At 37.8% G+C, this 15,824-nt stretch overlaps 1 protein-coding gene across 4 annotated transcripts in view; it reads left to right on the forward strand.

Annotated features, from left to right (window-relative positions):
• The window catches only part of nAChRalpha1 (nicotinic acetylcholine receptor alpha1), a 372,458-nt gene that overhangs the window by 332,682 nt on the left and 23,952 nt on the right, over positions 1-15,824 (forward strand). For all 4 annotated transcript variants that reach the window (XM_074103992.1, XM_074103993.1, XM_074103994.1 and 1 more), the window contains one exon: positions 11,083-11,192. In XM_074103992.1, the coding sequence (XP_073960093.1) occupies positions 11,083-11,192 (110 nt within the window). The remainder of the gene's footprint in view (positions 1-11,082; positions 11,193-15,824) is intronic.

Here is a 15,824-nt window from a genome sequence, read left to right on the forward strand (position 1 = left end):
AACACAACAGTGCAAGCACTGTTGCTTCACGGCAGGATTGGCGAGCAAGATGGTGGTAGCAATCCGGGCGGACCTTGCACAAGGTCCTACCACCTGCCATATTTAATACAGGTTGCCAGAAAATTAAATGCAGATATTAAAGGGTTGATAATTTGTTTTATTATCAATTGCTTTCAAGCAAAATAATTACAATTTATGTGTTAGTTAATAAAGAAATAAAAAAAATGCTACATAAAAACACACTGGTAGCTTTCTTTCTTTTGTTTTCAACAACTACATTTTATAATCATGTTATACTTATAACATTTTTGGTTTTTATTGGTAATTTGAATGATAATAATAATTTAAAAATATCCGCACTTTATTTTCTAGCACCTTAATTTTCTTTATCACACTACGTTACACGAAATCAATCTAGAATATTTCATTCCGTACATGCAGTGCAAAGCACGAATGAATTTAAATTATTATGTATTGATCAAAATGACTTAACACAGGTTGCCTCAATGAGTGATAATCGTGTCATAAGAAGTATAATTAAGTACTTATTTACAAATATACGGAGAGACCCGCGGCGATAAAAGAATTCTTCGCAGATAAAGTTGCGGCTAAAATCTATTATTTTCAAATCATTACGATTTTCCTTACTACTACTGACATAAATATTTGCAACAACTGCAAAACAAAATAAATAAATGAAAATTAAATGAAATAGCGTTGTACACGATGACTATTGACCATTTAGAAATTTGTATGCTTTCGGCGTAAAAAAATATGTCAAAGATTACGTTTATGACTCCTGTTATGTAATTATGTCACTAGATACCGAGGCGATGCGTCCATAGAACCCTATTCTCACCGGCTTGCCCAATAGTTACAAAATAGGACAACAGGACATTCAGTATTTATGAAAAATGTAAGCGATCTTTGCTTCGGCTTTACCACGGAAATATCTGACGCTACGCCATTCGGATACGCACTCCGATTAGTGGTATCTTCAGTTAATTTTGGCGATATACAGCAAGCCATTAGCAGCCCCGATATTTCTCAAAACATAACAGTTCAAACGGGCCTCACAAAAGACATCAAGAAAACAGGATGCCTCGTAAACCCGTAGCTTAAACCTTTGACAAATGGAATTCAGGATGGGCCGCTGACGAGACGGCCACCGGACACCCTTCCCTTTCTTGCAAACGTCAACTCCTTGACTAATGGGTGTCGGCCTGTTTTGTTCACTTTTACCGTCCCTGATACCATCAAAGGGCCGACAATGCCTGTCAGGAGTCAAGATCCCCAAAGGGCGTATTCGATGTAAATGCTTTAACACTAAATTCGAACGGCGCTGGTGAATCGATTTTATCCGTCACACTCGGGTTATTTAAAGTAATTGTGACGGATGGCACTTGTTTTAACTTGAAATGTAACTAGCATTTTTGGAACGTTTTGAGAGTATCCATTATTTTCGACTGTATTGCTGATCCTTGATGACGTCATGATATTAAGATTAGAAAATTTTTCGCTGTTTACACGTTTTAATTAAATTACTTCAAGAATTTGCGGAAGTTTTCCCGTTTACCAAGCAAATATTACTATTTTTTGGAGATAATTTTTTTTATTTATTCTGAACTTTTAATAAAAAAATGTATGCAAAATTTCATGGCCATTGTTTCAGTGGAACATACAAAAGTAGTAAGCCTTAGGAAAAATATCATTATCATCAGCTGGAAGACGTTCTCTGTTGAACAAAGGCATGTTTAAAAAGACTAGCCACTTGCATCCACGGGCTGCCCGCAACTCTTGCAATGTCGTAGTCCACGTAGCGACAACCATGCCAAAGCTGCGTCTTCCAGATCCTGGTAGTACTCGAGAACTTTTCTCCCCCAATGGTTATCTGTTCTTCAAGCGATGTGGCCGTCTGCAACTCAAAAAAGTATTCACGCGAAATCCGTCGTGTCTAGTTACTACTTTAAGAAACAGTGTCTTGTTTTCAATACGCCGATAAAACTCATTTGAAAGGAATAATGAATTGCTATCCCTAAAACGATTTCTGGCAACAAAAAGCCGACATTCATCAAAAGACTACTCCAACAACCAACCTAAATTTGTACTAGACAAGCGATTCTTCTATTTATTTTGTTGCTAAAAGTCAGGAACATTCGGCAACTATCGTCAACCCAATAAATAAATCGTAAAGTTCGCTTCGTCGATCATAATTTTATTATCACGGAACTTTATGGGTAGGTATGTGGACGGTAAAAAAGTTGATCTGGGAATGAGATAGCTACAGATTACAGTTGAGCGAGAAAGGGAGAAAGTTTTTGAGGCCAATCAATATGTTGTCAACGAGTTGTGAAGAAGCGTGCTTATGAATAACACGGGATAGAGGTAGATTAATATTCTTGGAGGATTAGCAGTCTCCGTGCAAAGATAATGTATAATTATGTTGGAAGCGGCTCCTAGAAGATAAACGAGGTCTTAAATTTACTAAATTAGGAACGAATTTAAGGCAAGATTAACTCAGATTACGATGTGCGATGTGCATCACTTAAGAAACGGGGGAATCTCAAATATAATTTAAACGTCTTATCATGTCGAAATGATTAATTTAGGTATTCCCTTGATCTTTTGTTTTGATCAAAAGACTACATTTTTTATCTTGCTTCTCCGCTACTAACCGCGGCCATAATTTTGAATCAAAAACTCAAATAAAAAAACCTTTACAGAGGTGTTCAATCAAACCACACCGTCCCGTCACGTCCCGGCACCAAACCGTCTTCTGAAATATTGTAGAATAATTTTGATACACCCTGTGTTGTGTACTTACGTTAACAACCCACATATCATCGGCTCGCATACTTATTGAGTCCGAAAGTACTGTTTGTCAGAATGATCGTTTGTCATAACTCTTATTTCTCTGAATCCATAAACCTAACCTAACCTATAGTTTTCTATAGGATGACCATTAAAAAAATTCAGAAAACTGTAAGGTTTAAGTGGATGTAAATTATGACAAACGATGAATCGGACAAAAATTACGGTATGACTAACGAAGAGTATGCGAACTTTGGCGCTCCCTCCTCGGTCATCTGTCCCCGAGTACAGGATGTATATAATTATGAGCATTCGCTGATTTAACGGCTGCTTCAAATAATCAAAAGAAAAAACTGTACCAAGTTACATCAACCAAAAAATTCAAAAGTGTTCCGCTGACAGCGGTTTTTACGTGCGAAGGCGTGCGGCAAAGGACTTGCGCCAATTAGCGCCAACAGCCAAAGAGGATGAAACTTCAAAAAAATGTTCTTAATCTAAAAAAATCACAAATCCACAACTCAAAATCACCACTGAAAAAGATTATTTTTCAATCTCCCAACTCTCAATACCTTTACATCCATCGTATTAATAAATAAAATGTAGGGTAGTTTGAAACATGTGAGCGAGGTAGGATGGTTCATGATTTATTGCACTAGCTTGGACGAGGATGTTATTCTATGGGCGTTACACTGAGTTATAGCTGTTTTATAGAGCAGTAATTGAATCGAACGAGCAGTTTTAAAGCACTTAGGGGAAGTACATTAAATTTGATGTGGATTTTATCATGCGGAACAACGAAAACTAATGTTGATAATGTGAGATTATTAATTTTCTGATCTACTTTTGATGCACCACCTGTTGTTAACTAGTCCTTCCTTCTTTCTGTAAAAAAGGTTGCCTGGAAGAGATCGCTCTTAAGCGATAAGGCCGCCTATTGCTCACCTTGTAATTTTAATAATTTGTTTTCTGTATCGCTTACTATGTCTGGTGTACAATAAAGAGTCTTTGTATTGTATTGTATTGTATTATATCAGTATATTTTGTAATGTTTTAACAATTTAAATGTTAACTGATAGTATTGGTTAGTTTAAAAATGACCAGCGTTTAACTGAGTCATCATCATCATCATCATCATCAGCCCGAAGACGTCCACTGCTGGACAAAGGCCTCCCCCTTAGAACGCCACAATGAACGACAACTTGCCACTTGCATCCACCGGTTTCCCGCTACTCTCACGATGTCGTCAGTCCACCTGGTGGCAGGTTTAACTGAGTGAGAGAGAGAAATTCTCTAACATGTTAAGCATCATTTGCGTATTATTTTTTTTGTCTATTTTGGTAACATGCTCCGTGTTTTTTAAATTTCCACTAACAAATGAAGTTGTTTGTTAAAACGAAAAAAGTTTTTTTTTTAATTTTTTTTCTCTATTAGCATTTCAAGAAAATTATTTTTAAAAATCTCTCTTTAAATAACGCTTTTCTCTATACAGTAGAAATGGCGCTACTAGCGCTACTTCACATGCTAGCTTGCTTCTTTTTTTTATTCGACTGGATCGAAAACGAGCAAGTGGGTCTCCTGATGGTAAGAGATTACCACCGCCCATAAACATCTACATCTTCTTTCTCTGTCTTATCTATAATTTTAAACCTCTATAGCTCTATTTATATGTAAAAGTAGTTTATAAATTGTGATTTTGTTCAATAAGGCCTAATATAATTTATAAAATATGTATGTAACCGTATTCGAGCAAATAAATTATTTCTTTCTTTATTTATTTCTTTCTTTCTTTCTTTCTAAGGCTGCTGCAGAAGCTGACTTCTGAATATAACAACAGCCACTGCAATGTGCCCCAAAACATCGTGACAATTTTATTTACTTTTATTACATGCCCCGAAAGTTGTAGTAGTCTCTAGTCGTATTGGTTTACGCATAGGTTGAAATATTATACACCCGTTGGATATAAACAAGACTTACGCATGATTTCTCCTGTACTAAATACTCCTATCTCCTAACAGCAAAACTGGGAAATATTATCTAGTATTACCACCATCCCTCGAATTGAAAAATAGTATAATCCACGTCGGAAAGCCTTTGTTTCGGTCAACATTCTTGCGCGGAATTTTACTCCGCGCTAGAAACTTTTAAATATTTCTCAAACAATCCCTCGTATTTCTGTCCATTCGTTCTTCGCTTTGTTGATTATATTTTTCGTTATTTTCACATTGGATGTTACTCACAGTTTGGAATTCTTCTTGTGAGCAATCATCTGGTTCTCTTCGATTGTATATTTGTTATTTTCTACTTAGTATTGTTCCTAGTATGCTAACTTAATACAACAATCTTACGTAAATATACGTAATCTTATGACATTATTATTTTCGGCATCACTTAAAAAAATGCTTGTCTCTTAATGTTTTGTGATATAAGTGTTCTTTTGAGATACGAGCTTATTTTGATGATATTCACGTTTAATTTAACTCGCTGCGATAGCCCAAGAAAACTTTTCTTTAGTACCAGTACTACCGTCCGTTTCACCTTTGATATATTTTTTTTATGATAGCTAAGTGATGTCATCTTTGTTTCTTTTGTCCAAATAAACAGTGTTAGCATCACATTCACCTGTCACATAAAATTTAACAATAAGTGGTGAAACAGGCTATAAGTCTTCCAAAATTGTAAATAATGCAAAAACACCCCTACACACTCGTTACCACGGGCGTAAAAAATCTCATTTCACCAAAAGATACAGTTACTCACGGCTTAACGTTTTCTATATAGCTGAGAGGCGATGTTATAAAAAGCATAAAAAGGCCCTAACAGTGAAACTTTCTATTTCCCGCATACATTTTGACCTTAAAGATCTGTAAGAGGAAAACTCGGGCCGGGCTTTATCCGTCAGGAAATTGCGACGCGGGTGGTCAATTGAAAAATCCTTGACTATTGCTGCCCGCAGGGGAACGTTAAAACGCTGAATTTTAATATCACCCTTGGTTTTTGTTGAAAATATACAGAGCGTTTCATTTGGTCCGCTCCAATTTTCGATCATGCGGCAAGCCCTTGGCGCTCCGGGATTGGTATAGCCGAATGCGTTCAACATGTGATCCCTTTTAATACCTCGGTCAGATGTTCCGTTTATGAGTTCCGATGGACATTGTTTTGAGTTATGTTTAATTAAACTGGTCGTCGGCTCGTTCGGATTCCGATCGTAAATAAACGCTTTCGAATACCGAAACAGTCCTATGGGCATAAAGGAGGCTAACGTTTCACAAACGGAAATGGGTCCCACGCCCATCCCATAGCACAATTAAATTAAATTCCTTACTTTATCAAGAACATACGTTACAAAGACGCTTTTGAATTAAGACTGCGTAGACAAATTTAAATTAAGTTTTAGCAAGAGTAATTCCTTCTAACGTTGGCTACAAAGCTTGCCAAAATAATAATTGAGTTCCCTACGAGGTCTGAGCGTTTCGGCCCTGTCGTGCCAGCTTCGAGCAACTTTTGCTCCGAGCCATTACTGCATGTGAAAAACAGATGATTGAATTAAAAAGTTTTTTCATAAAATTTCATATTGCTATTACAAGTAAGAGCACGGTTGCTTTAATGAGAACTCAACAGCTGACTGCTTCTGTTATGGAAAACTGTAGAGTTCTGAAGGGATTTTTTTACAAAGGTTGTCGACTACGTTTCCTTCTAGTAATTAGTATGTTTCACATTCACTACACTGCACTGCCTGAGCTTACATTTTTTTAGCGGGATCTCTGACCAACCCTTAACCACATACGTGCGGTCTCTCAGACCTTGCATACGTTTTTATAATAATATTCCAAAAAATATTATAAATGAAACGGATACAAAATTCAGATCTATTGTAAAGAAGACATTAATATCAAAGGCGCATTATAAAGTTAATGATTATCATGGACAGGGATATTTGGATAATTCCGATTCGCATTAGCGATCCCTTCAAATAGCAAACCTACTGTGTTAAAAATAAAGTTGTGTTAAATACTTGGGATGTATACATATCATTTAATAATAATGTAAATCTGTTTTAAAAAAAATATACCTCGTTGAGTTTCTTGCCGGATTCTTCTCAGCAGAGGTTTTTCCGAACCGGTGGTAGATTTTTTTTGACATTCATAAGTGCTTGTTATAGCCTAAATTGAATAAAGATATTTTGACTTTGACTTAGCAGATTTAAAAATGATAATAATTCGATGCAATCGCGGCGCACAAACTTCTAGTGGTAGTGGTACAAGGTCCTTTTCCTGGGGGCCAATCAGTGGCCGTCATGTGGTCGACACGTTTGGATGTGTATTCCTTTGAATTAAATGAGCATAATACTGGCGACAACGGTCTCAGAGACCGTAGGTAGGTGGTTGAGTAATATTCGTACGTGGTCTCCCAGACCGAACGTAGGTGGTTGTGTGTATTTTATTTTTTAACATTTTTAATATAATAAAAAAAAATATATTTTTAATATTTTTTAGTACAACTTGCTTCCTAGTAACACAGTCACAAAAGGTTGTTACTATAAGTGTCATCATTGAATGCAAGAGACTAATTTGTCTCGAATGCACGAATAAATTATATCGATTGCCGAGAAAAATGGTTGTTTTGAGGGTTTGCAATTTTATATAAATAAAATGCTCTTGTAAAATGAAATTGGTTGATCATTCAATTTGATGAAACTTTAGTAATAATCTTTATGTTATGTTCCTATATTTTAAGATCTCATATCCCCTTAGGGTAAGTAATTTTACAGTAAGGATAGGAGAAGTACTGAAATGTGTTAAGTATATAAAAAAATCTATTGATTTATTATGTAATGCTTAATGCAAATAAAAAGCATAGACTGTTAGAATTTGATTTATTACTTTTTTTAATAAATTTAAACTAAATTTCTATATTTTTTGCATATCCTTTAAAACTAGTGGTCTCCTATAGGTACTTCATTTAATTTAGAATTGGAGGCCACAGCAACATTGTATTGCGGCTCGTGAACTGTAATCTCTTTACAATTTGTACTAGAATAACAATTGACGACACGCAAATTATGTGGCATTAAAACAATTTTATTTTGCGGCTCCCAGACTATTGTACTGGACTATTTGCTAGGTAAGAAATAGTTGACCACACGCAATACAATGTTGCTGTGGCCCCAATTCTTAATTGAATGAAGTGTAGACCGCTCATAGGTGGTTGTGTTTCTGAAACAGGACGTGGACGTAGGTAGTTAAGGGTTAAAATGCACATCAATGTACACCTGTAGCCTATGGGCGAACTATAGAAAGCGAAGTTACAGGTGGGGCTGCCTCGATTCTGTAGTGCCTAAGGCATCTTTCCAGGGCCGCGTCCCTGGTGAGCAGAGTGAGGGGCAGCGCTATTCTGAACGTGATCGCAGACAGACTGGACTGTACTTTCATCCGGCATTGCTGCGATAGACATGGTGTCAGTAGCTGTGGCGGAGAGAAGATACTGATTAACATGACATTATTATTTCTAGGAAGTGCCAATTAATTTATCTTTCGAGCGACATTAGCGCTATCTCTACAATCTTGATTGAGCAGTAATGCTTAAAGAAGAGTTCTATTTCGTGGATTTTCGTGAGATTAATGATGATGATGAGATGTTCTTGAATGTAGAATGCGAGTATACTAAGCTCGATATACCCTTGATTACGACGTTAGTAGACATTCCGAAGTAATGGAAGCTCAATCAATAGGGCGTATGAACCCCACACTACATACATTCTGCTTAGGAAAGAGGCCATAACACCTAACACGTTTGTACACTACCGTACTTCGCTCGCTTTTTTTGCTCCTCCCGATACTATCGCCATCTAGCGGTATTCGCCTGTCAATAACCCCACAGGCCATTTCGTTGTCTATTGGCACAGGAACTTTAATAAGACGCCACAATTTCCGACGCCTGACCGCGGATCTAAGCTGTTCTTGTTTCATTTGTTCTTTTACAATAAAAAAGAAATTCGAGACTTGGGGTATAATCTTTCTGCCGATCAAAAGGAATCTTAAATTTAAATCTCACCGAGATTACGTGGGCTTGCTAGGGAATAATAATAGAAATTGTTAAATTAGAATAACGATTTTGTTTAAGATCCTCGCACGTTTTATTATTAATTTAAAACATTAGTTTACACTTACCCATCTATTAGTACCACTACTCATTTACCCACTACCCAACAACTAGTAGCATTTACCCAACTGCCGGAAGATGGTTTACGTTTTTTGAGCGTATGTATGCATACATGCAATATGTATGTTTTTTTTGGTAGCCTGTCACATGGCAAACCTCCGCGGTGCACAACTAACCGCTTACAAAAGAACAAAATTCAAAATTCTGAATTCTCTTTTGTTTTTTCCCGTGATTCACTCTACTATTGGCAAGACGTAAACAGAAATTTGGTTTCTTTCAGAAATAAATAACAGCTCTATTTACTTTCTGTAAAAGACTGGTGGCCTAGTGGTTTGACCTATCGCCTCTCAAGCAGAGGGTCGTGGGTTCAAACCCCGTCTCGCACCTCTGAGTTTTTCGAAATTTACCACGAGCTTTGCGGTAAAGGAAAACATCATGAGGAAACCTGCACGCACCTGCGAAGCAATTCAATGGTGTGTGTGAAGTTCCCAATCCGTACTGGGCCCGCGTGGGAACTATGGCCCAAGCCCTCTTGTTCTGAGAGGAGGCCTGTGCCCAGCAGTGGGACGTATATAGGCTGGGATGATCATGACTTGGTGAGAGGCGCGATAGCTAACTATTTCACTGAGCTACTTGTGATATTGTGATATAAGGGCTGCCACTATTGCAGCCCTTCCTATTCTTGCTTGAATCCAACTCTTCTACACCATCGCTCCATTCTGCTGAAATCTTGTGAACGATCCGAGGCTACCCAATACCCTACCCTGTTTCCCTATCCATTGAAGAAGTCTCAGGCCAGTGCTTTTTTACTTAGAAGTGCTCAAGAGCAGTGCTGAGTGAACAATAAAATTATATAACCATATTATACTTTTCTTTTACAACCATGACTTGTTATAATTATGTACCTCCAACCGTACCCGGTTAACCACAAACTTTCTCATTTATATTTATTTTTATAAGATAGTATCACCTTACTGTAAATAAAATCGCCTTAGGCACTTGTCCCACCGCCGACGATGAGCGAGAAGCGAGTAGAGCGAGTAACTAGAAACGAGTGGGCGAGCAGCGAGAAGCGAGTGTAGTTTTGTCGCTCGGCTTTAAGCGAGTGTTCGCGTGTGACGGGCGATTACTCGCTCCACTCGACTCGCTCGTGCGGGGCGGCCGCCAAGCTGACATCGCTGAGCGAGTATCTATAGCTCAGCGAGTTTTATAGCTCTTGTCGCTGCGACAAAAGATGTAAGAGCGAGTTCTCGCCGACAGTGTGAACAGCCAGCGATCAACTATTAATATATGTGTCTCTTTTACTCACACAGGATCTTATATCTTTTGTTCGTTTCTTGAGCGAGAAAATAGTCGATAGCCAATCGTTTCCTCGCTGGCGGTGAGACAAGTGCCTTATAAACATATTTTTGATCTGTGGCAGCAAGGTCTCCTATTATTACATTAAGCAAACAATATAAGGGTCTTCTTAATCTTAGTTCAAGGTCATTTGTGAAATCCTCTTAAATTAATGAAATGCCACTGTTTTCGGAATCAAGGTAACGCTTTTGATGTTCGACTCTTATCCTGTTTTAGAGAAATACAATAATAACAAGTTAAAATTGAAATTCATGGGTATTTAAATAACAAGTTGATTTCATTCTTGCCGACGGGGGCAATGGCAGGTTGTTTACTAAATTTCTCGCAGTCACGTTTATATGATGGTGGGACTGATGATAAGATAGAAAAGGCTGAACGGTGATTTTGAAATAAAGTGAAAGCAATAAATAGTTATTTGAGCAATTAAAAAAAAATAAAAATAAAAAGAAAGAGTACCTAATCGTTTAAATACAATTAAACCTCACAAGCCGGCCGACTGGCTAAGGTCAGGTAAACTGTTAACTTAATACCCTTCGAAATTATCTACTCACATCATACAGATTAGAGTTTATTAGAGGATCTACACGTAATACCACAAGAAATACCAATTCGCACTTGCGCTACCATTTTTATGTACTCATACTCTGGGTAAGATACGAAGTAACCCTAAAAGAACCGTATTTCAGCTAGCAAGGTGCATAGTTGTACCAAATAAGGGCGATGATGAATACTAACTACTTTTTCTTTGCGCAGGAGTGGAATGACTACAAACTTAAGTGGAACCCGGAGGATTATGGCGATGTGAAAACACTCCACGTGCCTTCAGAACACATATGGTTGCCAGACATCGTGCTTTACAACAAGTAAGTCTATGAATCGTTCATTAAATTAAGTGTGACAGGAAGAAGTATGATAGATACAATAACGCCTCTGGTTCCATAAGGACCAGTACAGCCATACTGCATTCAAACTGCAACGTAACCGCAACTGTTGACTGCCCATCCATTCAATCGCAGCCAGTGTGCAGTTGTCGAGACTGCACACTGGCTGCGAGGATGTAGCTGTTTTTGAAGTCATGAGCCTTTGAATGATGTTAGGTGCAGACACTTAACGGCTTTTGAGTCTTATTTTTTAATTTGTTTCAAGTATTTATTAACACTTGTCTTTTGTCTTTAAATATTAGTTTTTAAGGTTAGTCAAGCACAGTATCTAAAGCAGTAGCCAGTCTGTTCAGTGACACTGACATTCGGCATAGGCCACAGATGAGATATGACATGACAGTTGGCAGATTGTGCATATCGACGTCTGTGGTCTATGGATGGTTGAGTAGTGTGTCGACTCTTTCTTTTACTGTGATGTTTATATCTTATTATGGTGCACGTGTCTTTTGTCTGGTTTTGCGTTCTGTTTGTTTTCATTATTGTTATTATTTTATTTAAATTATATTACTTTCAATTTGTTTCTTTTTAGATTTACTTTTCTTTTTTTTTTTAATTTATGTCGCCTTCCGTGAAGTCGCCAAGCGGTCTCAGCGGAAGACCAGCGTTGGCCTCTACGGCCAACACTATGCTGAGCTGAGACCGTTTCGCGATTTCGCAAATACTGTCATTAATATTTATTTTATACTTGTTTTATTTTGTGTACTTATAATATGTAATTTGCGAATTAGCGAATAAACGTTTCTATTTCTATTTCTTATTTCAATGGTACTGCAATGAAAAATGTATGGGCAGTCGGCAGTTGGCTGTTTCGTTGCAGTTGGAATGCAGCCCGTCTGTACTGGTCCTATATTATTATGTCACAAGGGTTAAGTTTTTATTATCTTTAGGTTTTAGTAAAGTAAGGCACCTACCTACCAGTGAAATGGAGCAGTTTTTGAACAATAATCTGCAGCACCTCAATTTTTCAACCACTTAACTTTATATACACTGAGCTGGATTTTAACCTATGACTTTTTTTGTCGTGCCCGGTTTTAGAATAGGATGGATCCATCTCTTCCCGTGGGTGTCGTAAAGGGTGACTAGAGATCTGGAGTGAGAGTGAGCTGCAACGCTCTCTGTTGCCAACTACGAACTCCATATTTAAGCACCGCGGTGTGGAAGGCAAAGGGAAACTACCACGCTAGTTTCCCATGAAAATTGACATGAAGGTTCACTACTGATCCTCAACCGACGACCATGACCACTCAAGTATCAAGAGTAACGACTTAGAAGAAGTTTTTAGCTAATCTTCTTTTGATAAGTTCTGTGCTTGGATCAAACGCTATAATAACATCTTCGTTTTTCCATAGCCATAATCCTAAGTATGGAATTTGATTTGTATTACTTTTTTTATGGTGGTTTAAGGCCATTTATATAACGCACGAACGCTCGCAATCCCTTATCGCCATTTCCTTCTATCCTCATCCATCATGTATCGACGGAATGTAGCGAAGGTGATTTCAATTTCGAGTGCCTCAGATTAAGGCTAATAAACAGTTTTTTTTAAGTAGGCCATTTTTTTTAAAGTCCGAAGCGTTACTACATTTAGAGACATATAACTGCTAAAATTATACACAAGGACAGGCTGCCCGATCAACGCGTTGGCGGGCAAATACAAATGCCTTGGCGGGGCCTAGATTTGGCCAGCTTTGCCTTATGTGATAATGGTTACCTGTTTAATCCTCAATCAGAGGAACAGAAGCACCCTTAGGCATGAAATGTAAATGCTAAATGCCTTTCAGGATGTTCCAGTCCACTCAAGTTTTCGCTACCAACATAAAACTTTGCAACTCTCAGAGACTAACAGAACCACGTTTAATTAAGTAATAGTGAAAAGTTCCTGTTGACCGAACCGACGAATCAACTTCGCCATCTAACTGAACTAACACGGGGGCAGCTCCATTTTTTTCAATCTAAGTTAACTTTTGTTACCAAGACCAGTAAACTAGAGCTCTTATTGGGTCGCCTTATTTCCTTGTTGGAAAAGCCCATTATTCTGCGTTATCCTGACAACTCGATGAGTTTATCTCGTAAAGTTTAACCCTGGGTTGGGCAAAAAGTTATTGGGCTCACCACAATTGAAACAGAAAGTTATAGTTCTTGTTGTCGCGAAGAATTAAATGGGCTTTGGGTAGGTGACGCTGGGATAAGCCTGATTTGCACTTTGGACACCCAGTTTTTGTTTGAAGATGGTGAAATTTTATTGTTTCTTTGGTAGCGCAGTACTGCTGTAATATGCGAATCCCACCGGTTGGTTAATCTAATCTAATCTATTCATCATCTATTTTTGCCCAAATACTAAAACGTGTGTCAGAGAGAAGTAATAAGGACTTCGCTCCTGTTTAGCCTTTGAAGGCTAATCTAACCAAGTAGAGTAACTTTATTTTTTTTATTTATTGGCAGTGTTTTGCACTGCCTGACCTATTTAATCCGCTCGCTTAAAATTACTCAAATTCATTTATTACAGGTCAAAGTAGGTAATAATGTTGTGCATATTTCAATAATAAAGATTCTGTTTTCAATTATACAGGTCATTCTTTTTTATATTATGCACAATCATGTTTTGCCTAACCTGATTTGCGAATTCATATTATGACAATTAATGTTATGCGAAATAAGTGTCAGTTAAATGATGTCACAACCCTCTACTTGTAAAGCCATAGCATAGCTCAGACTATCACGATTTTTTTAAAGTAATACGAGTTAAAAATCACGCTAGCGCCATTTTTACTGCTCCCCGATATCTTTTATGTCAATGCTTCCTTCTAATGTGCCAGGTAACTTTTAAACGTTACCTTCACTCAAAACTCCTTAGAGCGATCCGGAACTGAATGCTTTTAGCATTATGTATGATACACCAAAATAGCTCACGTTTAAACTTTGTATATTTGCAACGTCACCCATTATCAGGGCGCAGTTTACATTTCTATGCATTAACGGGAGCCCCCGCGTACCATCCGAGAATGAACCCTGTTGATAGGTTATACAGGGTGTTGGTTAACATAGTTAGAAAATAATGTGTGGCTGAGGTAGAATGCGCGCGGAGTTGGCCAGGCGGAAGGCACGATAAGTGCATGGTGTAATCTAAATAGCATCAAGCCACGCTAAACACGACGATAAATAACGATTTTGTTGTGCATTAGATGCTTCGTCGTAAAAGTTGGCGAGTCAAAGGTGATTTTAACGACCATTTTATGTCGTTTTGTGCAATGTATACTTTGACGTTGAATCTGTCATGTCTTAGATGAATTTAGCGGCATTTCTATTGGACAACGGCTGTAATGTAACTAGGTATATTGTATCAAACGCTGAATGACTTAATTAGACGCAAAGGGAAATAGCATACTTAGGCTAAATTAGTTTTTTTTTTTACTTTGACCCTATCTCACTTGATGCTAAGTGCAGATGAAGGCAAAGGTGTATCTCAACGGTTCAGTAACATCCTATTCACTCCAGTCTTGATGAGCAACACAACCGTTACGTTATGTTAGGTGTCTGGTTGATCAAATGACTCGATCTCAAAAATGATAATCCAAAATGCAACTATGTTTCCACAGTTTATCAAGCGACACAAAGTTGGAAATGAGCGCAAGTTTTCTTAAATATTAGCTACTCCTTTGAGTCATAAAGCCGTGAACTATGCATAAAGGCTTCCTTTAGCGAAAACCACGCTACGTTTTATTTGGATACTTTAGGTATAATGCACCTGTGACAGCGAAAGCCCTGAGAGCTCTTGGTTATGTTTTACATTTAATTTTTAACTAGCTTCCTCGGGCTAGAAGTTTACACTTGCATTATGCAGACCAAGATTTAATTAAAACTGCCTGCATTACCTGTAATGTCACTAAACATACTTCATCGTCATCATCATTATCATCCCAGTAGTAGAGGGCGTGGGCCGTAGTTTCCTCGCTGGACCTGTGCGGATTGGGAACTTCACACACCCTATTAGTTTTTTCGCAGGTTGGTACAGGTTACCTCACGATGTTTTCCTTCACCGTGAAGCTTGTGGTAAATTTCAAACTTAACACAATGAATTTCGAAAAACTCAGAGGTCGAACCCAGGTTTGAATGCACGATCCTACACTTGACAGGCAATAGATCAAACTACTAGGCCACCTCGGCTGTCAAACATGCTTTGGCTTAGCTTTTCCGTCTGTCGGTTGACTAGTTGTAAAACTCTAATAGTAAAGTTCTAGTTCGGTTCACTAACGTTTGGTAACCTGTTTTATTTCACAACTTTTAATTTCGCAACTGTTTCATATTTCTGAAACTGTATATATTTCAGGATTTTTATAAAACCAACCTAACCTAACCTAAAAGGTGCTACACGATGGCCCTGAAATAAATCTTGAAATATTAACAGTTATAGAGTTTGCGAAATAAAAAGTAAGGAAGTGAATCAAGTTGCCAAACGTTACTTAATATCTAACGATATGACAATTGGGGCCGACTCCAGTTTGCCTCTGAATTAAAAAAAGACCCGTGTGGTGTCGGGTTAGAATTATACCTCTC

This window comes from Choristoneura fumiferana, chromosome 21, assembly GCF_025370935.1.
Source record: "Choristoneura fumiferana chromosome 21, NRCan_CFum_1, whole genome shotgun sequence".
Taxonomy (NCBI): Eukaryota; Metazoa; Arthropoda; class Insecta; order Lepidoptera; family Tortricidae; genus Choristoneura; species Choristoneura fumiferana.